Source organism: Taudactylus pleione, unplaced genomic scaffold (genome assembly GCF_031769625.1).
Source record: "Taudactylus pleione unplaced genomic scaffold, aTauple2 ptg000179l, whole genome shotgun sequence".
NCBI lineage: Eukaryota > Metazoa > Chordata > Amphibia > Anura > Myobatrachidae > Taudactylus > Taudactylus pleione.
In genome coordinates, this window is record NW_028284581.1 from 36,765,051 (window position 1) to 36,792,782 (window position 27,732).

The 27,732-nt window shown below is 40.6% G+C and overlaps 1 protein-coding gene across 3 annotated transcripts in view; it reads right to left on the minus strand.

The window, feature by feature from the left end:
• Positions 1–266: 266 nt before the first annotated feature.
• The window catches only part of LDLRAD4 (low density lipoprotein receptor class A domain containing 4), a 467,353-nt gene continuing 439,887 nt past the window's right edge, over positions 267–27,732 (minus strand). For all 3 annotated transcript variants that reach the window (XM_088476000.1, XM_088476001.1, XM_088476002.1), the window contains 3 exons: positions 17,634–17,788; positions 3,166–3,219; positions 267–1,560 (listed from right to left, as the gene is read on the minus strand). In XM_088476000.1, coding sequence (XP_088332126.1) covers positions 1,021–1,560; positions 3,166–3,219; positions 17,634–17,788 — 749 coding nt within the window. In that variant the 3' untranslated portion in view covers positions 267–1,020. The remainder of the gene's footprint in view (positions 1,561–3,165; positions 3,220–17,633; positions 17,789–27,732) is intronic.

Genomic DNA, 27,732 nt, shown 5'->3' on the forward strand with positions numbered 1-27,732 from the left:
GCCATAATCACGATCAACTTAAACTCCTTTATGACCAAAACAAGGTTAAGTTGAGCAAATAAAAATGTCTTTTACCAGTAGCCCTTATTATATTAAGGTGGTAAAGTGCAGACATATCTAAGAAATGTATTTAAGAAATGTCACAACCAAATGAAGAGAATCTTCCATCCAAACACCTCAGCAGGACAACACTTACAACAGTGTAGGACACTGTATTTTTCATTTGCTGCACATCTTACACTGTGTGTCTATAAGGTAATGCACATACTGGCAACTTTCTGATGGTTCTAAAAAGTATCTCACACATGATTAGGCAACATGGGAGCTGTAGTTCAGTGGCAAAAAACAAACAGTATGTCTTGCCAAAATATTACTTGCGAGTGTACAACCGTACGTGGCAAATTTCAGTGTCAGAATTTGTATTTCCCAGTTGAAGAAAAAAAAAAAAGACCCTTATTGACATAATATATTTCCCTCATATAGTATAATCTGAACAATCAGTTAGTGCAACTTTTTTCTTTTTAAAAAAGAGGTTTAGCATTCATCACATTCATTCACTGTATACATTGGCACACTCATACGGGTTATGGATTTATATAAAATAATTAGGATCTCCCCTACATATCCCCTATTATAAACACTGGCCATCTCCCTAAAAACCATAGCACTTCTAAATTAACACTTGTTCTATGTGACTGCCACTAATGTGTAATTAACAAAAACAAAAGAGGCTCGGCAAAGCTTGGGTTCTGTGCAAAGTTCTTTCAAAGCTTAAATAATTGAAATACCATAACATAAGAAAGACTCTTCCTGAAACAAATGTACAGGTAAAACAGAAGTGTGTATAATTATATCCAGTTGCATGCTTTCCTCTGACTGGTATCAGAGTGTGCATACATTAGTATGTGCATTTGGTTAAACTTAAATGTACCATGCACTGGAGCTCAGGAAGTCACAAGACAACGGTGATCACTACTTCCTTCACTTCAGGTTAAGTGCAGGTTGAGAGTATTCAGAGTTTCAGACAAGGTTCCCTGGTTGCCTGTCTTTTCCATTAAGAGGAACTATTGTGCTCTCTTGATCATTCGGCTGAAATGGAAGTCTGCTAGCTGTCTGAGATAGAGGAGAGGTGTTTTGCTGGTGGTGGAAATAAGATGAGCCTGGATAATGTCCCATAACTTCATTGTAGGTTGGTGGAGGCCCTTCCATTCTACCATTGTTGCTATAATTGGATGCACTGATGCCCGAATTGCTGCTAGGTGGACAAGGACCCCCATTGTACATTGATATATCTATCAAATCACTGTCAAAAATGGTCCTGTTTGGGGGTGCTCTGACAGATTCTCGGTTTAGTTCCATTTGTTGTTCCGGGTCTCGCAACTGCAGAGTGCATGGACCTTGGTAAGGTGGAGGCTCCTCTCCATCAGAGAGGGAAATAGTAGGCGGAAGGTCAATTTCATGCTGAATGTAAGGATATGTTGGCTGGAAGCGGCTGAAATGATCTCTCTGCATAAAGGAAGAAGCCGTGAATCTGTCTCTCGACCTTGGTGCATACATGATCTAGAACAAATCAGTAGTAAAAATGCATATTTTAGGTATATGTACACACATAAGAAACAAGTCTATGCAGGGAATGAACACAGGGCACAAATTGCATCACAGTTTATCCAGCATCTGTTTGTTAAGTAACTGCACTCTTTACCTAATGACATATATATTCCGTAGCACACATATATTACAGTTACACAGAGATACATGCTGCATAGACACTGACATTGTGTTGTGTGCTCTAGTTTATACCCTCTCACCAGCTGCTTCCTCTGTATACCCTTGTACACCATCAGCTATCCCCAATCCACAAAGTCTCACCAATTTGTGGGTGCTACACGAGAATCATGCCAAATTCCTCTTTTCTTTTGGCTGGCTATGGGATAATTTACAAGGAAATGGGCTTATCCGTATTCTGACCCCACAAATTCAAGTTCAACTGTCTACAGTAGAATATTATTTGTACTACAACCCATATACAGTCATGTGAAAAAGAAAATACACACTATTTAAAATATGAGTTACTATATGTCTGGCCATAATTAACAATTATCCAGTCTTAAAGTACTACAATTTGTTAAATCTTACATTGCGACATAAAGCCCAGATTTTACTTTGCTATTATGAAACCAACATGAACAGGCATTGTGTGAGCAGCAATAACTTTAGTCATTTTCTGTATGAGCTGATCAGTCCCTTACATCCTATCTGGGGAGTTGTGTCCCATTCTTATTCACAACACAACTTCAGTTCCATGATGATTGAAGGCATTCATTTATGAACGGCTCTCTTATAAATCCCACCATTGCACCTAAATGGGTTTGAGGTCTGGGCTCTGACTTGATCAATTCATAAATAAACATTATTTTCTTGTTCAGCCATTTAATTGCATTTACTGGTGTACTAGAGCATTGTCCTGTTGCATGACCCAATTTGTGCCACACTTGAGTTTAAAGTAGACAGTAATTAACATTATTGTGACATAGGCCTATAGATCCCTGGACTTGCTATGAATTCCTTGCAATTTTTTGAAGCATCATATGTTCTTGTTTTTTGGATGTATTTGCCAGGATACACACTTCTGGGGCGACTGGCAATCGTTCCCCATTTCCCACTGTACAATGTTGGAATTGTTTGGAAATGGCCTTATATCCCTTTACACACTGAACAGAAATAATGACTGTTTGTCTAAGATCACAGCAGATACAGAGGCGGCAGCACTTTCTGATGATCAAATAACGAGGTGCACTTATTTTAACGCAAATCCCCTTCTCGATGGATAATATGGAAGCAATATTCACTTCCAAAATTAAAATCTCTTCACCACACACACACACACCTACAATCTCATCTCTGGCTTATTAAAGCCCAATCTCACTACACAGCACTCCTTCTGCAATCCATTGTGTGTGGCCTAATTGGACATTGCTCCTAAATGGTCTTATAGCGAGGATCCATCTTTTAATAAAACAATTAGCATTGTCTTTTTACATGTAGTAAAAGCTTTGGTAGATATTTTGAAGTGTAGACATTGTATTCCATGCCATTAATTTCCTGATCAAATTATCTTATTGTACATAGAGCTAATGACCAAATAAAAGTATAGATGAATCATACCTCTGATGCTCCTTGTGGTGCCACCAAGCTATCTGAAGGCCACAAACACCTTTCCTAGGAGGACAATAGAACATTTATATCAATTATAATTTTTTATAACAAATATATTCAATCAATCAAAACACTCAAAAAACTATATATAAAAGCATCTTATTGACTAGATAGCTCAGACAAGCTGCAATTAATACCCAGTTATCAACTCATGTTCTATACAAAGTTTTATTTTTCCAATTGTTTCAACATATTTTACTGGTAGATTTAATCTATAGATTGTAAGCTTGTGGAGCAGGGCCTTCCTACCTATATATTTATCTATTACCCAGTTTTGTTCTATTAATGTTTACAATTGTAAAGCGCAAAGGAATATGCTGTGCTATATAAGAAACTGTTAATAAATAAAGCTTTGAACAAAACTTAGACAAAAATCTGTTGAAATTAAACATTTTAGCATCAAAATAATGCATCCAGTCCAAAATAGTAAAAAACGGTATAAGGAACACATCAAAATCATACTCCCTGACTCCCAACTCCAATCTGTCCTCAATGCTGCTACCTGGCTCATCTTCCTCTCCGAACCTACTAAATCTGCCTCCCCTCCCTTACAAGCCCTACACTGGCTCCCCTGCAGAACTCAATTCAGGCTTCGCACTCTCTCTTACAAAGCCCTTAACCATTCATCTCCCATTTACATCTCTGACCTTATCTCCCTTCACACTCCCGCCCGCTTGGCTCCACAAATTAATGCCGCCTCTCCTCCCAACTGATTACTTTCTCTTACTCCTGCCGCCAAGATTTTGCATGTGCTGCTGCCTACCTCTGGAATTCTCTCCCTATCAGACTCTCCATCTCTCTACAAAATTTCAAACCGTCTCAAAACCCACTTCACCAAAGCCATCCATCTCTCATCCTCACCCTCTGTCCCATGCTCACTTATATCCTATCTGTGTCAGTTTTTAGTTAGTATGTTAGCTCTCACGAGCAGGACCCTCTTCCCCTATGTGCTTTTCCTTCCCTTACTTATACTATCTTCTACTGCATACTCCCTACAACGGCACCTAACCGTTGATTTATGCCACTCTGCAGCTTGGGTGTTATGACCGCTGGTGCATCTACTTGTCCTGCATTGTCTTTTACTGTAAGTCACTGTTTTCTTGTTCTGCTCGTTTATGTACTTTGTTAGGCGTTGCGGAACCCTTGCGGCACCATATAAAAAGGGTAATAATACATTTTTAATCATGTCTAAAACACAAAGTGGGGTATTTATGTTGTTAATTTTATTTCTTGTCACTTATAAGGAGAAAGCCAGTCACCACATGCTACACTGCCATCGGATTCCATAAAATGGACCAGACTTGTACAAAATATCCAGTAAAGTGACTTAAGGAGCGATTCAATTGTTTTTTTTGGGCGGCTATAGTTAGTGGTCGGCCGGAGTAATTAAATTGTTTTGGGCGCCTGTTACTTATTGGCTTTGTCGTGCTCAATAGCACCTGATTTAGCCACATAAACCGGCGAAACCTGTCTACAGTAGGGATCCCCATTGATCATCGATGATCAAACATCGATGGTTAACCACTGATAGCCAATGGTTTTTTCATCGATGGTGGTGATCCAATGGTTCACAGCCATCGATGGCACAGAGCCAAACATTTCCCCCCCCCCTTCCATGAGCCAGGGCACAGAGTTTAGTTCCGCCCCCCGACATGAACCGTGAAGCCCTGCCCTTCAATCCCCGATTGGTCCACTGCCTGGCCAGTATTAAAACAGGGATGACCATTGGTGGATAAAACTATAGATGTTTCACAGCCAATGGTTTCATAGCATTGATGTCATCCACCAATGGTACCTTTGACGGGTAACCTACCAATGGCCATCCCTAGTCTAATGTCCTGGTTAGACTTTTCGCACATTTCTGCTCACCATCTCAGGAGGCTGCGAGTGGAAATTTCAATGTCCGTAACATTCCCCCCCCGATCGGAGCAACCACTGAATTGCTCCGTCGGGCACAAAATACTAATAGGCGCCCACCAAAAAAAACAATTGAATTCCCTCCCATAATAGTGAGGATCAGTAAATGCTGAACTATTTCCTTCTCCTCTGCCTCTCTCCCCAAGCCTCCAATATGCGTTTGGCTTACTACATTATCTTATGTATTGATGTATAATTGTACCTGTACAACACTGCAGACATCTTCTGACACCATATAAATAAAATATAACACATTTTTAATAGATGTAGAAAAAAAAGTTAGTATTTAGAATCTAGGGGGAAAAAAATGGATACATTGTAATATCAATGATCATGAGCCTGATGCAAACCTGGATGTACTGCACTGGAAATCAGGGAATTATTTTGTATAACTCTGTCATGCACTTGAGCCAAGTATCCCATACACACTGATGGCCAAGTATTCCCCTCCCAGTTTCTCAGCTCCTGGATCTGGAAGGGTAAGAGTCTGGCACTTGTATGAGTGATTCAAACAGGTTTAGTCTACAGCACTTGATGCATATCTGGCTGCCAAACATTCTGGATCCCATGAGTATTATATTATGTAATCAATGCATGCAAACAATACCAGCAGCCAGTAGATGGCACCACTGTTATATGGATGACAATAAATATTAAACAAAATGCGTAAAGGGCTCAAAACTGTCACAGCCTCTGCAAGTTATCTAATGTATATGCCTACATGCTTTATTTTAATAAACCAATTCACATATGACCCAAGCTATATAGATTTTCAAATATAAAAATGATCCATACTAAAAACAAAATACATATATATTACAATTGTAAAGCGCAACGGAATATGCTGTGCCATAGAAGAAACTTAATAAGTAATATATATATATTTTTTTTTCCCCTGCGTTGCTTAAGATTGGCGTGTGTGAGTAGGGGGACCCTTCTAAATTTCTATCGCAGTATTGTGGAAAGTATCCTGACTTATGGGATTGTTCTTTGGTATGGGAATTGTACTGTGGCTGAATGTAGGGCACTGGATCGGGTGGATGTGACAGCTAGTAGAATTATTGGAGTTGCGCTACCACGCACTCAGGAGACCTGAAGAAATCTAGATTCATTTTAGTGGATCCCAGCCATCCTAGCCATGCTCATTTTGAGAAATTGCCATCTAATAGGCGTTTTAGAGCTGTGCGCACTCGCCCAAAACATTTGAATAATAGCTTTTTCCAACTGCAGTGCGTATGTTAAATGATTGATTTAATTTTTAATCGGTTAATGCAGTTATGATGTTTTCTTTTCGGTTTTAAATAGTAGTGTTATTGCTGCCTGTTTTAATATGTGGTATAGTGCATTTTGGTTTTTCATTGACATCATTTATGCTGTTAGTGTTCACTGTAGCTCCAGTGGCAGGCAGGGTGCCAGAGCTAGAGAGGGCACGGCGCGCGCGCTCCCCTGAAAAGGGGCGTGGCCATTGAAAAGGGTGTGTGTCAATAAAATGCTTCCCCTTTTATCACTCGTAGGGGTGTGCCCGGCACTTACGGACACGCCAGGCAGCCCCCAAGCACTGCTGAATGGAAGAATAGACGGGCGCATGCGCCCGGCGTCTATTCACTGGCGGTGACCGGTCACCGCACATTTCCCCACCTGCGGGACACTGCAACCCGCGGGTGGAGACCGCTCTTTTAGCGGGGCGCTGCGTGGTGAGGATAGGCGCTTCAGAAGGAGGGCTTGGGCACTCCGCCACGCTAAAGCAGCCTAGCGGGAACGCATATATATATATATATATATATATATATATATATATATATATATATTTATTATGCACACTGGCCCCCTCCTTAATACGCCCCTGTTCCCAACCACTAGCTTTTCTAAACTGCTCTAGAATGAACAGCACTTTTTTTCCATCAGTTTTCTTTAATTCAAACCTGAAGACAGAAATGCATTTTTGTATTTGCTGTTCTAGTCTCCACCAAAACTTTTGGGAGAATGTTACATGCAAGCTGGGTACACACTGATAGATACATTAGCCGATCAATCGATCGACCAAAATATCAGCTGCCCGTTGGCCAGTGTGTACCCGCGATATGTCTGAACGACGTCGTTCACAGACATATCGCATTGGCTGTGCTGCACAGCCGATGGACAGCTATGTCTGCAGACCGCCCGTTCACACACAGCGGCAGCCACGGGGAGGGGGGCGGACACGCCCCCCGGGACCCGTCCCCTCCTATACACTGTACACACTGAACCACCATCATCTGTGTCCAAACAACCATCATTTGCAGATATATCTAAACAGATATATCTGCAGCTCGAGTGTGTACCCAGCATTACTTTGTTTGTTCAAGTACGGTAATTACATAAATGCTAATTACAAACTCAGGATACACACCCAAATTTACTCTCAGCAAGAACTACTGTGCAACCAAAATATAATTAGCAGCACAGGAAAAAAAAATAACAGTTAACCTCACTTAAACAAAATGTAAACTTAATGATATCAGTATTGCCACAAACAAATTTTAATTAGACTAGGTAAGCTGCACCTTTTTATATTTAAAGTGATGTATATGAAAGAACTCACTGAGTTCTCATTGTACGTTCAATTTTGGTTACTTCCCAAAAGAACTGAATGACACTATGAATGTCATTGTTTCTTAAATTACGTTCCAACAGCGACTATACGGCTATGCAGACACAGGCGTGAGAAAGAAACATCTGAGTGCATGTAACACGTTTAAAAAAATGGAACCAGGATCCATCCAGTAATATTCCGGTTAAAACACCGCTTGTAGACAAGTGTTTGACAGATCTGAGTAGTGCATGTGTAAATGCTGTTGGTCCTTAATGTGATAGTCATGCTGTATAAGAGAAACGGGCAAATATTTGCCTTGTATATGAGAAGCCCATATAAGATGGGCACGGTAGTGAACCAGTAATGAGCAGTCACTAGAACGCTTCCTAGTAGCTGCGAATAGCCAGTGCTCCACCGGCCCAGCCAGGACCTGTAATAAATAAGGTGTGTTCCCATTACTCTTATACAAGGTACACACTATGCAATAATCGGGCCGATTAGCAGATTTTTGGTTGCTCAGTCTGATAATCGCAGCACCAGGGAAAATGATTGATCCTGCTGCATGCCATTTCTCCACAACAATGAGCACACATTGTGCACAAAATGTAGGGTGTATGAATTTCTCATCAGTCCAACATCTGCAGATCATTTAAAAGATCACCTCTGATGATATTAGGACAGATAACTGTTCTGCTTGGAATGATAAAGCACTAGTTGTACACTTTAAACAATCTTGATAATGTCAGATTTAATCACTCTAAAAATCCTGCCGGATTGAAAGTGAAATTGTCCCAAGTTAGGTGGGAAAATCCAGATTTGAGGGGATTGTCTTGCAGACCAGGATTTTGATCACGTTTCTTTAACAGTTGCGAGATATGCATGCAGCATTGCAAGGGTGTTTATAAGGAATGGGGCAGGATCAGTGGTTGGGAAACGTTGGACACCTCCCTATAGGGATGCAGCATGTCTCAAGGTGACTACCCCCAATATAGCATATCAACCCCCCCCGACTCCCCCTCAAGCCACAATCAGTGAAAGCATCTTAACAGATACAGTACTTCCAAGAGTGTTTACAGAGCCTTATGGAAACAGACTGTACACTTAGTATGTGGGCTCCTGTCGACAGGGCCCACTTCCCTCTTGTTCTCACCTCCAGTCCTCAAGTACCAGCAACAGGCCATGTTTTGTGGATTTCTTTAATCATGCACAGGTGTTTTTTTATTTTGCTGGGTCAGTAATTATCCCGCCTGCTTCCATAGACAGCGATCCTCAAAGCAGATAACTTGAGGGTTGAGAACTACTGATTTAATGGATATGTTCCCGTTTTTGCTAAACGTTCTAAGAAATGCATTTTAAAAAAACACTTAAAAAAAATGGAATGTGCCGCATAATGCAGAGTACCTCCAGAAAATAGAAAAGCACTGGAGAAATACATTACCTTTTGGAACACTGGACAGTGATAAGCTCTGATGGATCTCCATTGCTTGCCAACACCAATGTTATTTAGATCTGATAATACTACTTATAGCACCATGACAATCAGCAATGTACTCCCACACTGCTGTATGCTGAAGTGATTGCAATTTTCTATTCCACACACTGGGCCTGATGCAGACTTGGAAGAAAATTGGGCTTATATACTGTATGCGTTTCTTACATAGAAAATAATGTGTATTTACACTCATATGTAGAGTTGTACACATCTTATACATTCAGCTTCTCCCAAACCTTTTCCCAATCTCCAAAATGACCCCACCCTCAGGTGTGCAACGGTACCACATCCCAACTAAGAAGGGCAGGAGCACAAGAAAATCACTATTCGGCAACAGCACTTCCCAGCGTACTGACATGACAAGGGCACGACAACAATAAGCATCTTGTATTACACTTGGCCACTATATGTAGGCTTGGGTAGCTTTAAGTCATCATTAGTGAGCACTTGTTCTACCCTATGCTAAATGTAATATTCATCTGGAAACGGGTATATTTTAACTTCTGTCCAACTCTGTGTAGCTGCACTGACACGCACACACTGCACAGTACAGTATACAGTAACCCAAATACAGGTGTATTGCACTTTTCATGGCTTTCATGACAAGGGGAAAGTCTGATAAGTGAAGAACAAGTTAAGGTGCCTACACACTAGACAAGGAGTTCCCAACCACGGTCCTCAAGGCACACTAACAGTACAGGTTTTAGGGATATCCATACTTGAGCACAACTGACTTAATTAGTGCCTCAATTATTTTGATTTAACCATCTGTACATAATCATGGATATCACTAAATCCAGGACTGTTAGTGTGCCTTTAGAACCGAGATTGGGAATCACTGCACTAGACGATGTGCTCACGATGCGATATTGTGAGCTAAGGGCCTGATTCAGATCCGTTCGTTAAGATGCATACTCTCGCTGCTGCCGATGGTATGCAGTGTTTATGCATTGTGCGCATGTGTACACATCACAGTGCGCATACCTCAGCGAAAGTTCCCAATGCATTCGCTCGCTGCACATAGACAGCCCAGCAGAGTGAGTGACAGGAGAAGCAGTTTGTGGATGGTAACAGGGGCTGGCCATAAGAAACGGAGGAGTGGAGGTGCAAACGCAGGCATGCCTGAGCATCTCAACGGCGTTTTATAGGTGTGCATAATTATAAGACAGCATCATAGTACACGTCACCTGGCTTGTTTTTACACTAACGTGCTCGCAGCAGGGTATGGTCAACCTCAAGCGCTGCGATAGCATCCGATGTACCGATGGCTGCATACACTTCTTGGACATAACGTGCACAAGTGGGCGTCTTAACACAGGCGGGTGGGTGTCTGCACACACTATGTGATTGCGCTCTAAGAAACACTGGGCGTGCTAATGCATTGTTGTGCGATAGCACTGCCTACGCAATTTGAACCAGGCCCTAATTTCCCTTGAACTCTCCCCGGCCCTTCAGGACACGATATGGTGCTAAAAAGTGTCCAATCTGACTTAAGATCTATCATGCACAAAATCTATTACACGAAATCATGCATGATATTGTCAAATCTTGATCTGAAGATGCAATGTACGACCAGCGGGTGCGCGCATTTGGAATCGTGATAATCGCATAGAGTGTCCACTCACGATTTGGACATATTTTACACGATTTGTCGTTCCGATGCGTTGAAATCAGGTGAATCGCGTAAAATATCATCTAGTGTGTAGGTACCTTTAAGGTGCGTATCCCCTTGACGATTAAAATGAGCGATTGAAAGATTAGGACACCGTAATCGTTCAATCACTCATTAATCGTTCAGTAATCGTGCAGTTTAATGTCGGAAACTACCAGGGATATGCGCTCCCGCTGGTCGTTTTCAACATCAATCATTGCCTGAACATGCTGGTCAACATGCCGATAACGACAGATTGTGCATGTTCAGGGATGAGGGAAGCTGCCTGCACTGAACGACATATCGTTCAGTGCAGGCACTACACAGGAGTGGATACGCACCTTTAGAGTGATAGGAGATAGTAAGGACATGAATAAGGGGCTTGGTTGCATCTCATACATCATCTCTAGCATTTGTCCTCTTTGCATATAAGTGCAAACATTAGGACATCGCACTCTGTTTATATCACATAGGGTGGAATTCAATTGATTCCAGCCCCTATCACGCCCGATGGAGCTATTCAATTCTTACTCCTGTCGGGCGCGATCAGCTGCCAGCGCTACATTTCAGCTCGCAGCCCCAGGGGGATGAGAGCTGAAATGTGCGAAAAGTGACCTGTTTGGCGCCCAAACATCACTTTTCACGGACGTGCGCAGCACTTTGGTCGGGTTTCAGCGCGAAAAATGGCATCAATTGAATAGCGGCCCGCGATCTCCTGTCACTTTAGACGGGAGATCCGGACCACGTAATCAACTGAATTCCGCCCATTGAGATTGAGTAAGTCATAGGTTATTCCTAGGTGCTGTAGCATATTTGGGAGCTGTACAGAAAGAATGACTGTATGATATCAGCAGAACACAAGAACATAGCGCTCTACTTTTAGTTATAGGTGATTTCAAGACAACCATGAGGGTGCATAAGAAGATTTTAGCATAATTTCCGTAAACATACTTCTTAGTTTTTTGTTTTTTTTTTAAATTAAATTTGCGAAAATCTCAAAAAAAAACTTTTTACACATTGTCATTATGGGGTATTGTGAGTAGAAATTTGAGGACAAAAATGAATTTATTCCGTTTTGGAATAAGGCTGTAACATAACAAAATGTGGAAAAAGTAATGCTCTGTGAATACTTTCCGGATGCACTGTAAGTAGTAAGATAGGTCAATAGCTAAAAGAGTGAGGTGACCTTATTCAGCAACAGGACTATAGGGGATGAAAATAACTTTAAACTCTACTACATAGTAAGGATGGTTGTGAAAAGTCTGATGCAGTGAGATGCCATTTAGGCACTAAACTTTGTTGTCAGGGAAGGCTGATTTGGGTTAAGCAACTGTGAAAAAGAAAAGGCAGAGATCCAAACTTTTCACACTTCTAGAGGCAAGATGCCCAAATATGTTACAGGAACTCCTGGCAAAATTCCTGGCAAAGTTGAAAACATCAAAGTGTAATGTGGACTGTTGTACTTTAAACCACTATAAACTAAGAATAAAGGGCAAGAGCATTCCCTAATGAAAGGAAAAAATAGTCTTAAAATAGGTTAAGAGATTGCTAAACAAATTGCAGTCATGTCAATGACATGTATCTAATAACACCATCACCACCTTATTCTACAAGACATGGCACCAAGCAAACTGAATAAAAGACAAGCAATAGGCAGGGTTTATTAACAACGACAGTAATGCAAAAAAGAATACCGCATGGGATGTGCCAGCTGGGAGAAGGTGCACATACAAAGTTTGCCGCTTGCTTATCTCTTTACCAAAACTAGCTGAGTTATACACTGCACACTCCACTATGGTAATCCCACAACTCCTATGGGGGAGAATTTTTTTTTTTTTTTTTGCGTGTTAGTAATGGGCACCTGACAGAGCAATTCAACTGATGCTCCGATCAGGCACGAGTGCCATGGGCGCCCAGATTTCTACCTCCACCCTTACTGAGATGGCAAACATATATACGTGAAAAGTACGGCTTTTGGGCACACAAATCGCTGTTTGGACGCTCTAACCAGGACTTTAGAGGGGTTTAGCCGCTTTTTACGTGGCTGAACCCAGTATATTTGGGTGTGACTAGTGCAATAAGTACAAGGCGCCTGTAGCTCTCTCGCTCAATTGGAGCAACAATTAAATTGTCGGGCGTACAATACTTAGGCGTGCAAAATATTATTGATATCCACCCTATAGATTCAGACCGACAAATGGATAAAAAGAAAAAGTCTTCAGCAATAAATATTACATCTACTATAGAACAAAATGTCTAAAAAAAATAAAAAAATAATAATTTATTGCTTTTTAAGTTAATTAAAAATGTATATTGCAAAAATGCTTGTATATATAAAATGCAAATTGGTTTATTACATATAAATCAGCCAATTATATAGGAAACACTTAAACCACTATCAACATCAAACCATCATAAAATTATGGAACAAACAGGACATAAATACAATTCAATATACTTGATATCCTGGGACCAGGGCTGTGACTAGGATTGTCGTCACCCAGGGCAAGGCCATAATTTGGCGCGCCTCCCCCTCAAACAAAAAAAAATACAACATAGAGGACGAAAAGGGTGTGTGGTTTTGTGACACAGTAATTCCCCTTATACACACATTATGCCACATATTAATGACACTAACAACACATTTTGCCACAGTAATGCCCCTAATTCATTAAGCCACAGTAAGGCCCCATATACATTATGCCACAGTAAGGCCCCATATACATTATGCCACAGTAAGGCCCCATATACATTATGGCACAGTAAGGCCCCATATACATTATGGCACAGTAAGGCCCCATATACATTATGCCACAGTAAGGCCCCATCTCCCTTCTCTTACCTGCCAGGGTCGTGCGGTGGGTGAGCTCGGGGTGGCGCAGGATGGGGTTGCCACACACTGGGGAACTGGCAGTACTGCTGTCATTGTAATGTGGCGCCACTCGCGAACCAATTGGAGCTCACTGACCGGCAGCCTCTGCTAATTGGCTGCCGGTCCGCGAGCACTGATTGGCTTGCGACTGGTACCACATTAGACTGACAGTGTCTCTGTGCCTCTCAAAGCCGGGATGAGTCTCCAAACCCACAAAAGCAGCAACCTAGCCTCCCAGCAGCCTCTCAAGTCCGGCACCCGGGTCACTTGCCCCCTTAGCCCCCCTAGTTGCATCCCTGCTGGGACCAAGTGTTCTATGTTTGAATAAAGATGTGTAACAGTTTATTTATACTTTGTTTCCATAGGAGACAACTAGGTAGCTAATAGATCAATAATTATGTAGTGCGGAATGAGTTTTAATCATTTATACTTTCAATTGATCCCTAATTTTATGCTGATGCTGTGTTGACTAATGTTTCACAGGGGATTACTATAAACTTTCATATAAATGGATATGTTTAACAAACCAATCAGATTTTTATGAGCACACAGATTTTTGCAATAGCCTGTTTTAAGTAACTTTTAAAAATACTTTCATATTTTCTTGTTTTTCAACATTTGATACCAATATTAGGTGTAATATAGCACTGGAAAACTTCTCTCAACCTGCCAATTGCATCTGATTTTGAAGAAAAAAAAAAACTAAAATCACCTTATTGGCAATAATAAGCAATCTAAAAAAAATCAAAAAAAATCTTAGGTCTTAAAGTTATGATCTATACAAACATTACTCTCTGGGTTATTGACATTTTGAACATATTTCAATGTATTACAGGTTGAGACTCCCATATCCAAAATGCTTGGGACCAGGGGTATTGTTGTTAACTGAATATTCCGTATTTTGGAATAATTGCATATCATAATGAAATATCTTGGGAATGGGAACCCCAATATACACACAGAATGTATTTATGTGTTATATACACCTTATACACACAGCGTGCAGGTAATTTTATACAATATTTTCAATCATTTTGTGGCTCAAGCAAAGTTTGTGTACAGAAATTAAATAATTTATATTTCATATTCACCTTACACACACAGCCTGCAGGTAATTTTATACAATATTTTAAATAATTTGTGCCTTAGACAAAGTTTGTGTACATTGAACCATCAAAAATCAAAGGTTTCTTTATCTCAGTCATGCCATAATAATTCCGTATTTCGGAATATTTGGATATGGGAGACTCAATCTGTAATTGGATTGAAACACACGTTTGGCAAATGTCCACTAAAATTTAGTCTGCAACAGTGAGTTTATATCTTGACTTGAATTTCTGCTTAACCGTTGTGTTATTAAAGACATTTTTAAATAACGCCATTTTTAAAATTGTGTTATGCATTTGTTGAAAAGTACAAAGACTAGGGAATATGGGGGAGGAGGGGGGCTTGGTATATAAGAAGGAGGCAAATGAGCCCTGCGCTCGTTACAATTAAACTACGCATTAATCACAACATGTTTATTTTCTCCAATCTATAGAGAACAGTTTGTGTCCTGAAATGACCGAAGAAAAAAAATTAAAAATAAATAAAACATACATAAAGGACTTTCACCACAGTGGCACCCCTAGAGCAACAGAAAATATTGTCCACTGACTTTCCTAATGAGAGCTGACTGCTTCCTGCAGCAACGCCTTTCATACAGAGAACAGTGCAAAGGCACGATGTTCAGTCAGCTGTCTGGGTCATGCATGACACATGCCTTCCATCACAAAACGCAACGTGGAACATCAATGCCACGAGCAGCTCTACAAGTGCCCTGTCATGAAGAAACTGTCCTATACTCCATCCAATTTTGGGAAAAAAACTAGAACATAAACTCTAATTCCAATACAAGTTAGAAGAAAGCTCTGCTCTTCTCGTGTACCACTGGTAGGTTTTTGTTTTTTAAACTCAATTATTACACTTTCTGTATAAATCTATCACTCAATACATTATAAAAACTTTCCTGTCCCATTAAATGACATGTTTGATTATAAGGCTAATAGTAATTCCTGTCTACTGACCAGACTTGAATTGCGTAATCAGACTTCGCCAAGATTATTATGCTCCAGTACACAACTCTGACAAACCAATGTTATTTGTTCCACACAATCTCAGTTCTGCTATCACCTTCCTACTTAATCCAGAGGTTCCCAAACTTGGTCCTCAAGGCACCCCAACAATTCAGGTGGTTAAATTGACTGAAGTACTAATGAAGTCACCTGTGGTCAAGCATGGATATCCTTAAATCCTGGACTGTTAAGATGCCTTGAGGGTCAAGTTTGGGAACCTCTGCCATTGGCAAAAACTGCACAAGGTTAGCTACCTGGTTTCTACCATAACTGTCTTTCTATATATACACACACACTGTGTAGGCTCGAAATTGCCAATATATAGAGATACTATTAAACAGCTATATTAGGAGGTTGCTACTGTACCATGCAACAAATAGCAGGGTAAACTTTGCAGAAAATACTCTAGCCTCTTAGCAGCTTTCTCCTTAACCAGCCGTCATTCAGCATTGACAGAAACTAAGGTGGCTGGTGTGGTACGGGTATGTAATGCCGACTGTCAGAATGCCCCCTGTTACAATACAGACAGCAGCATCCCGATGGTTGGTATCCCGACAGGGGTCGTGTAAGTATTCTTAACCCTCCCTTTTTGTATCCTAACCCTCCCCCCTTACTGCACAAACCTAACCCTCCCCCCTAAGGGTGCCTAACCCAAACCTCCCCCCTCCAAAACCTAATGCTATCCCCGATAACTGACCTAACACCCCCCCCGGCTTGGCTTCGTTCGGGCACGCGTCCTCTTGGATTCTGTCGTCGGGATTAAGACAAGCGTTGGTATTTCGATGCCTGTCTTAACTCCCTTGTCGGGATTCCAGTGTCGGGATAGGGACCAGCGGCCTCCGGTCTTCTTGACTACATCCTGGCTGGTGTTTACATGGTTTATGTAGTCTCTTCTAACTAGCCCTATGATAATTAAGCGACCATTCCCCACAACAGCCTTTTCTAACTCTAAGTAAAATTTTATGTAAACAAATATCAATTAAGACGACATTTAATTTAATAGAAAAAAACAAAACATAATTTGCCCAAACCTTTGGATTTTTATTTTTTACTTGACATTTGAAGAAGTGAAGAATTTAAACAGTTTTATACAGATGTGACCACATGCTATCCTCAAATTGTGCCACGAACTGTAAAGTACTTAGTGCACTATAAGCATACAAAAATGCAAAACTGGGAGAAAGTACCACAATGAAGGAAAAGGTAACAAAGTTGGGGAAAAGTAGCACAGCTAGTGAAAAAGTAAACTATACTGGTTAAACAGGCAAAAGAAAGGTCCGATACGATGCCTCACCTGGTTATACTTAACCTCTGACTTTATACCAATTCCTTTTCGACAAAATAAGTGATCCTAAATTCCTAGTACACTATTTGCAAACTAAGTAGCAAAATTTAGGAAAAAAGGTAGCACATTGAAGGAAAAAGTAGCAAAGTTGAAGAAAAAAAAAATAAGTGGCAAAATAGAGGGAAAAGTATGCAGCATGGTAATCACACCAAGTTCCTTGCACCATATGGCGTAAAACAGATTAGTGTATAAGGACACATCTGTATCTGTGGTTGTATTCTTTGAATTTGTAACAATACTTTTATTTTCTGTATACATTCTTCATCCCTGCCTATATATTTTAAGTATTTTTTACTTGTGAAACACTTGGCCAACATCATTGGGATGTCAGTGACTATTCTTATTAAATGTGCTAGAATAATTAGCAATCAAAAGCATTAGCTCCTTTCACAAATGAGTTGCTGTACAGCAAGGTCCAGCATTGCCTGATGGAGGAATGGAGACTAGAACTCACCGGCTGTAGAGCTTCTTCCTGTCTTCTGCTTTGGCTTTGTCTGTTAATGAAGGACCACGTTGAGAGTTTATAGTGATTCAAAAGGCAGATGATCACAACCACCATCACCGTTATAACCACGATTATGATAATTATCTGGACAAACTCCAGTTCAGCTAAAAGAAAGATAAAAACCTTAAGTATTAACAAACATATGTAAAGGCACTGGCAGACATACCTTTTTGCTACAATACTAATCCCGCTCCCGCTTATCAGACAAGCCAATGTAACCATTAAAAGTACGCTCATTTATAAGCTGTGACAAACATCTATTCATTATTGGAATACTGTAGTGAGAAACTATTCATTTAGCTGTGACTAGAACAAAAATGCATCTGCAGAGCTGATATTGGCCAATGTCACTAACTCAGTCGGCCTCATTCAAGAATGGTCCCGAGATATATACACACACACACTATATATATATATATATATATATATATATATATACACACATACATAGCGAGTAAAATAGTTATTGACCACATCCACATATTTCTCAGTAAATATATTTGTAGTGGGGCTATTGTAATGAAATTTTCACCAAATGTCAGCAACAACCCATGCAAAGAAATGAAACCATATTTATCCATAACAGAATTGAACACTTACTGAAAATTATTTATTGCTTCGTACAAAAGCCTTTGTAATGCTGGGCATACACTATACAATTATCTGTCAGATATCTGTCCAATCTGGCTGGTTAAACTGAAAACCTGGTAATGTATGGGAGCAAATGACAGTCGATCGTATGGTTTTAAAAACTGGGAAACGTACATTAAAAACAATTGTTCAAATTGGTTAAATTCGTGTGTTTTAACCAATTTGTTTGAACAACCATTTTTGTCTGTTTTCCAGTGTTTGTGAGCAAATGGTCGATTGTCATTTGCTCCCATACATTACCAGATTTTCATTCCAACCAGCCAGACTGGACAGATATCTGACAGATAATTGTATAGTGTATGGCCAGCATTAGTAATGACAGCTTCTAGCCTCCTGTATGGAGAAACTAGTCGCATGCATTGCTCAGGTGTAAATATGGCCCATTCTTCCACACAGTCTTCAAATCTTGAAGGTTCCGTGTGCCTCTTCTATGAACTTCCATCTTTAGTTCTTTCAATAGATTTTCAATTGTATTCAAGTCAGGTGATTGGCCGGGCCATTCTAGCAGCTTTATTTTCTCTCTCTAAAACCAATTGAGAGTGTCCTTGGCTGTGTGTTTGGGATCATTGTCTTGCTGAAATCTCCACCTTTGTTTCATCTTCAGCATCCTGGTAGATGACAGCAGATTTTTATACAGAATGTCTCGGTACATTTTTCCATTCATCCTTCCTTCAATTTTACAAAGTACGCCAGTACCGTATGCTGAAAAACAGCCACACACCACGATGTTCCCTTCTCCAAACTTCACTGTTGGAATGGTGTTTTTGGGGTGATGTGCAGTGCCATTTCTCCTCCAAACATGGTGTGTATTATGACATCCAAAGAAGTAAATTTTGGTCTCATCTGACCAGACAATATTCTCCCAGTATTTCACAGGCTTGTCCAAATGTTGTGCAGCAAACTTTAAACGAGTATCAACATGCTTTTTCTTCAGCAATGGAGTCTTGCATGGTGAGCGTGCATACAGGCCAAGGCGGTTGAGTGCATTACTTATTGTTTTCTTTGAAACTATTGTATCTGCTATCCAGGTCTTTCTGAAGCTCTCCACAAGTGGTCCTTGGCTCTTGGATAACTCTTCTGATAATTCTTTTCAAATCTCTGTCAGAAATCTTGAGAGGTGCACCTGGTCGTGGCCGGTTTATGGTGAAATTATGTTCTTTCCACTTCCAGATTATGGCCCCAACAGTGCTCACTGGAACATTCAGAAGTTTAGAAATCCTTCTGTAACCAATGCCATCAGTATGTTTTGCAACAATAAGGTTGTGGAGGTCTTCAGAGAGCTCTTTGCTTTTACCCATTATGAGATGTTTCTTGTGTGACACCTTGGTAATGAGACACCTTTTTATAGGCCATCAGTTGGGACTGAACCAGCTTATATTAATTTGCACTGACAAGGGGGGCAGGATTGCTTTCTAATTACTGATAGATTTCAGCTGGTGTCTTAGCTTTCCATGTCTTTTTGCATCTCCCTTTCTTCATGTGTTCAATACTTTTTTCCTGTGTCATTTCACTTAACTTAAATTATGGACATCTATTTTTTGATTTCTTTGCATATGTGGATTGTATGGGTTGTTACTGACATTTGTTGAAAATTTCATTACAATAGCCCCATTACAAATATATTTACTGAGAAAAATTTTGATGTTTTCAATACTTATTTTACCCGCTGTATATACATAGAATACCCAGTAAAGGCACTCACTGCAGATAAATGAAGAAAAACTGTTTATTCAACTCATAGGCATAATGTGTCGACGTTTCGGTCAAAGAGACATTTAATTTCGGTCTCGGTACACAGAGACAGCACAGCTTACCACCATGGGATCATACCCCCACTCTCCTAGAGCCAGCTTAAATACACTCTGTAATCACATACTCATATCATCTGGGATATTCAGCTCAAAAAACGGAAGTAGACCGGCAAACTATATATAGCAACTAGCTCATAGAGGCATCTATATACGAGCAGATAAGGAAAGTCAAGTGCATTTAACTGTATCCGAACGCTAAAATCGGCGCCTGCTCACTATATAAAAATGGCATAAATAAGCTAGTGCAGCCCAACTGGAAATGCCATGCGTTCCACACGCTGGAACGCATGGGTAACAGAAGTCACGCGGAACCTAGATACACCGGAGCAAAGTCGGCTGGTGAGATCAAGGCATGCGTTCCAACCCCTGGAACGCAAACTCCGGGGGAGGAAGCATGTGATCAACCTTCATAAGTTATCACACAGACTGGTTGATGCTATAGGCTACTCACAATCAAGATTTATATTAGGTGAACAATTGTTAGTTTCTAAAAGCCACTACAGCATGCTCCCAATAACAAAATAATGGTCTATAGCATGAATTAAAAAGCTGGCTCTAAAGAAGTGCTCATGGATATGTCACTATAAATCACAAACTAAAACAAATAATAATAATATAACTGCTGTTACCAAGAACACCATGAAAAATTAATAGATATAAATAAAATAAAAATAACAATAAATAGAAAATACAAAATAATATTATATATCACTGCAAAAAAATATTATAAGGATGGTATTCATTCAGCCCACGTGGGGTCACTGTGTTCAAATATAGGTAAATGCACTTGACTTTCATTATCTGCTCGTATATAGGTGCCTCTATGAGCTAGTTGCTATATATAGTTTGCCGGTCTACTTCGGTTTTTGAGCTGAATATCCCAGGTGATATGAGTATGTGATTACAGAGGGTATTTAAGCTGGCTCTGGGAGAGTGTGGGGTATGATCCCTTGGTGGTAGATGTACTGCCTCTGTGTATTTGGTGTTGATAAAGTTTATGCTTATGAGTTGAATAAACAAAAAAGTTTTTCTTCATTATCTGCGGTGAGTGCCCTTCTACTGGATTTTCTATATTTTGGACTTTGTCTTTAATGGAGTAACCCCTGATGACTTGAGTTAGGTTCAGTATATATACACACACCATTATGTTTATTATGTTTCAGAGCCACTGTACAAGCAGCATTGAGCACTTACCACTAGCAGTATGTATGGGCATAACTACCATAAAAGCAAGGGGTGCAGCTGCTATGGGGCCCAGAGCGAAGGGGGGGCCCATCATCTTTGTCAAAGTTACATATGTTATATACATTGTTTGTTGTTGGGTGGTACATAGGGGCCCTTACAAACTATTGCTATGGGGCCTTCAAATACATAGTTACATCCCTGCAAACAGATATTTATTGTGATAAGTTTTTAGTCAGAGTAGAATAATACTGTAAAATCACAAAATTATTGACATTTGATATACAAGTCACATAAATATAAAGACACCCACATACAAATACAAGTGGCCTGACTGTAGTTAAGGTACAACACACTAAATACAATGTACAGAACACTCAGTCAAACTTAATCTAAGGCACCATAAAGCATAGTGGATACATAAAACATTAGGACTAAAAAGGCAGTAACAGCTGAGGTAAGGACAAGAGAAAGTGGAGGAGATCCTGCTTGTAATATCTTGCATTCTAAAGACAGAGGGGGGCTGGAGACAAAAGAAGCAAATGGGACGCAAGTAAACTTAGCGGGAAGAGAAATGATGGTGGTCTATTAGGAAGTAGGACAGGCAATGGTGAAGAAGTGGCTTTTGTGGGAATGCCTGCAGGACTAAATGCTGGGGAAAGTCTATTAGGAAAAGAGAGGGAGCTACAAAGGAATTGAGCTGCAACACTTGAGTGGGTGATGTTAATTAGGGGGGAGATACGTATTCAAGTAGCAGAGCAATAGAGTCAAGCTGGGGAGTATAGACCCTGATGAGGCCAGAGATGTTTGAAAATGAAGAGATGGAGAGATCTTTGAAGGTTAAGATGAGAAGCTTGAGTTCTGGAGGGAATGAGTGGCCAATGAAGAGATTTGGAAGGTGGAGTAACATCAGCTGTGTCATCAAGAATGTCTGGAGAGGAAACTTAGCCATGCCACAACATTCAGTGTTGAATGAAGGGCGGAAGGTAGGAGAGGGGAAGGCCATGTCAGAGAAGGTGGCAGTAGTCCAGGTGGAAGAATAAACATTTACTAGGGTTTTAGTAACATCCTGTGTGAGAAAGGTGTATTTGACAAGGTTGTGAAGGATGAAGAGACAGAGTGGGACTTGATATATGGAGTGAATCTGAGGACACTAAAAAAACAACACTGAGGAAGTAGGTGTGAGGTTAAGAGAGAGTAAAGGGGAAGGGACATGATGTTAGGAGGAAAGATGAGGAGCTCTGAATTGGACAAGTTAATTGTGAGGCCGAGTTTAGACATCCACATGGAGATGACATAGAAATGATTGGACACATTGGATGTGAGAGAAGGAGAGGTCAAGGTAGGAATGGTAGTTTAGGGCGTCATCAGCAGAGTAGTAGTAATGGATGAGTTCACCAAGAGAAGAAGAAAGCAAAGAGAACAGAACTTTAGGGACTTTGATGAAAAGGAGGAAAGCAGGATTCATCGGTCCACATCGAAGGAGCTGTTGGAGAGAAACTAGGAGAGGACAGTGCTGAGGAAGCCAAGGAATTGGAAACTGACAAGGAGAGGATGATTGGCAGCGTCAAAAGTGGCAGAGAGCACAAGGATTAATGAGTAGAGAGTTAACCCTTCCACTTACCTAAAAGTAAACTGGTTATCTTAGCAGAGACAGTTTTTGTGTAGTGGAGAGAGAGGAAGCTAGGCTGCAGAGGGTCAAGAAGTCAGGTGGTTATAGACGAAGATTTTGAGACGTTTGGAAGTGACAGATTTTGGAGAGAAGGGGGGTGGTAGTTAGATCGAGGTTGGGGCGAGAGGTTTCCTGAGGAAAGATGAAATGAGAGCATATTTAAAGGCAAATGGAAGGGCAACGATGGAGAGAAATAAGTTAAAGGAGCGAATTAAGTGACCTCAATTTGGAGGGAGCAGGATGACCTGGACAGGAAGTGGAGAAAAAAGAAATTTATACTAGATTCTGTTAGAGTAGAGAAGGAGCTGCAGGAGCATAATATATACAGTCAGGTCCATAAATATTGGGACATTGACAGAATTTTCAGATTTTGGCCTCTATTCACCACCACAATGGTTTTGAAATGAAACAAACAAGATGTGCTTTAACTGTAGACTTTCAGATTTAATTTGAGGTTAATTATATCCAAATCGGGTGAACGGTGTAGGAATTACAACAGTTTCAATATGTGCCTCCCACTTTTTAAGGGGCCAAAAGTAATGGGACTATCAACTCAAAAGCTATTTCATGGACAGGTGTGGGCTATTCCCTCGTTATTTCAATATCAATTAAGCAGGTAAAAGGTCTGGAGTTGATTCTAGGTGTGACATTTGCATTTGGAATCAGTTGCTGTCAACTCTCAATATGAGATCCAAAGAGCTGTCACTATCAGTGAAGCAAGCCATCATTAGGCTGAAAAATCAAAACAAACCCATCAGAGAGATAGCAAAAACATTAGGTGTGGCCAAAGCAACTGTTTGGAACATTCTTAAAAAGAAATAACGCACCGGAGAGCTCAGCAACACCAAAAGACCCGGAAGACCACGGAAAGCAACTGTGGTGGATGACAAAATAATTATTTCCCTGGTGAAGAAAAACCCCTTAACAACAGTTGGCCAAATCAAGAACACTCTCCAGGAGGTACATGTATATGTGTCAAAGTTAACAATCAAGAGAAGACATCACAAGAGTGAATACAGAGGGTTCACCACAAGATGTGAACCATTGGTGAGACACAAAAACAGGAAGACCAGATTACAGTTTGCCAAACAACATCTAAAAAGCCATTACAGTTCTGGAACAACATCCTATTGACAGATGAGACAGAGATCAACTTGTACCAGAGTGATGGGAAGAGAAGAGAAGGAAAGGAACTGCTCATGATCCAAAACATACCACCTCATCAGTGAAGCATGGTGGTGGTAGTGTCATGGCGTGGGCATGTATGGCTGCCAATGGAACTGGTTCCCTTGTATTTATTGATGATGTGACTGCTGATAAAAGCAGCAGAAGGAATTCTGAAGTGTTTCGGGCAAATTTATATGCTCATATTCAGTCAAATGCTTCAGAACTCATTGGACAACGCTTCACAGTTCAGATGGACAATGACCCGAAGCATACTGCAAAAGCAACCAAAGAGTTTTATAAGGCTAAAAAGTGGAATGTTATGCAATGGCCAAGTCAATCCCCTGACCTGAATCCAATTGAGCATGCATTTCACTTGATGAAGACAAAACTGAAGGGAAAATGCCCCAAGAACAAGCAGGAATTGAAGACATTTGCAGTAGAGGCCTGGCAGAGCATCACCAGGGATGAAACCCAGCGTCTGGTGATGTCTATGCGTTCCAGACTTCAAGCTGTAATTGCCTGCAAAGGATTTGCAACAAAGTATTAAAAAGTGAAAGTTAGATTTAGGATTGTTTAGTTTGTCCCATTACTTTTGGCCCCTTAAAAAGTGGGAGGCACATATAGAAATCGTTGTAATTCCTACACCGTTCACCTGATTTGGATGTAATTACCCTCAAATTAACTCTGAAAGTCTGCAGTTAAATCACATCTTGTTTGTTTCATTTCAAAGCCATTGTGGTGGTGAATAGAGGACAAAATATGACAATTCTGTCAATGTCCCAATATATATGGACCTGACTGTACATTTAAAACTCTATGGCAGTTACTAAGTGAGTTCAAGTGATTGTATTTAAAACTGTAAGACTTACATTTTAATTAAGTTTTGTAATGACACTTATTGTTTTCTTATTAACTTTACGCAAAGTCTTAAATACAAAATGCTACACATTCATAATCAAAGTTCTAATATTTTAAAGAGGTTGTCCACTTCTGGATATCTTTCACTGCTCAATATAGTAATGGGGCACATCCACTAGACGATCTACTCCCTGTCCAATCTCTAAACGATTTTCCCTTGATTTTTTCCCTTGAAACTTTATCTTTCAGTCTGAACGATTTGCAAACGATTTACAAATGATTTACAAACTATCTTTAATAGATCAAGTGAAATTGACCTGCATGTTCAGTCGACTGACGAGACGATCAAACGACCAGCGGGAGCGCGCATCGTTGATCGTTAACGACCAAACACTGCACGATTTATAAACGATTTTTAAACGATTGAACGATAACGACATCTTTATCGTTCAATCGCCTGCTAAAATCGTGTAGTGGATGCCCCCTTTGAGATAACTTGAGAGACCTCACTTTTTTGAAGCTGATCTCTGCTGGAGATATGAATTCTAGTCCTCTTCAAAAGCTCTACTGAAGAGCAATGATAAATTGTAATACCCAGTGTGAGCTGTACCAACAGTTAGAAGATCAGAAGCATGATTGGCTCTCTGCTTCAGGTAATGAGGAAAGAGGAGTGCAGCAGGAATATTACTGTTGACATGTTATTGAGCACTACTGTTTATTGTTTATCGATGGTCAGCAAATTACGCATCATTGTACAAGAAAATACAGAATCAATTACATCAGTTCATAAATTCCCTACCATACCGACACACTCTAGAATACTCTTTGTCTGTAGCAAATTAATCTACCTGTATATGTTCGGATTATTACCATACTAAACATGACTACTGCTTGTTGCTTATGCTGGGCATACACAGCCAGATAAAATGTCTGTCAAACCTACACCATCTATAAAAGGTAATTAAAGTTACATATTTTACATTTATATTACTGTTGGTTAATTTTACATTATACTACTTTCATTGCTGCAATTTTCCAGGGTAAAAACAGGAGACTGTCTATCTGAAGAAAATTATAAATCTGACCTCAATGAAAATGATATAGCCTGATGAGACCAAGATTTAATTTATTAACCTTAGGGGTACTACTCTCTTTGTTTAGTGCAAACCTACTAATGTGCATCCTTCCCAAGAACATTAAGCTAACCACAAAGCATATTTTGGGGGTGTTTCTTGGCTTCAGGGACTGCCAAACTTGTCAAAAGGAATAGCACAATATAGCAGACAAATATCAATCTCAGCGGAAAACTCTGGAATGATTTGATAATTGCTGTTCACCACCATCTCAATTCAATCCGATGGGACTCCAGAATGATTGCTAAAACCAAAAGGGGTGGAAAAAAAAAATGCAGTATACAAAGGTGGGATTCAAATATTGGTGATGTGCAGCTTGTACATTGCAAGACTACATACTGTAGTACCCCATTATCATCTTTGGGGTACAAAAGGAAAAATGGGATTTTGGTACCTACCGGTAAATCCTTTTCTCCGATTCCACAGGGGACACTGGAGGTTGCTTACCCTGGGGTATAGAGGCGTGGATAACTGAAGCTGGCACTTTAAATAATTTAGAATTGTGAAGCTCCTCCCCCTCTATGCCCCATCAGCCCTCCAGTTTAGAAAATGAAGACCGAGAGGAGATGGAGAACAAGCGGAGTAAAAAGGAGAGAACACACAATAACCAAATCATACGGAACAATCCGAACAGGCAGGCTAAGAGCGCAGAGGTGGGCGTCCAGTGTCCCCTGTGGGATCAGAGAAAAGGATTTACCGGTAGGTACCAAAATCCCATTTTCTCTCTCATCCACTAGGGGACACTGGAGGTTGCTTACGCTGGGGACGTCCCAAAGTTCTCCTCCACGGGCGGGAGCGCTCTGCGGAACCTGTAGAACAAGGTGGCCAAAATGTGATGCCGAAGCAGCAACGTGTCAAATATGTAAAATTTTACAAACGTGCTAACCGAAGACCGAGAGGCCACACGGCACAAATATGACGTAGAGGCGCCCTTACCGGCCGCCCATGACGCACCCACAGAACATGTGGCATGAGCCGAAAAGTACGAAAGAGGCCTACGGTCAGCACTAACATAAGTGTGATGAATAGGCAACCTAAATCGAACGTGCCAGAGTCTGCTTAGACGCTGGCCAACCCCTCCGACCAACATCATAGAGGACAAAAAACGACTCTGACTTGCGGAGGGATGCTGTCCTTGCAACATAGATGCGGACAGCCCTAACCACTTCCAAGGTGGAAGAATCACCAGAGTCCTCCACCAATGACGGTACCGCAATAGGCTGATTGATATGGAAAACAGACACGACCTTGGGAAGGAAGACTGCTACCGCCCTGAGTTCCGCTCAAATAGCATGAAAACCCAAAGTAAGATGGCTTCTAGTACAAAGCACCTAGTACAGAAAACTCTACAAGCCGAAGCTAGAGCCAGGAGGATGACCGTCCTCCAAGACATGTACTTAATATCAACCTCTTCCAAAGGTTCAAACATGGGCGACTGAAGAAACAGAAGCACATGGTTTTTAAGTCCCAGGGAGCGATCGGAGGTACAAAAAAAAAAAAAAAAGGAGGCTGTACACGCAAGACACCCTGAAGGAACGTCTGCACCTCAGGAATGAGGGACAATTCCGTTGAAA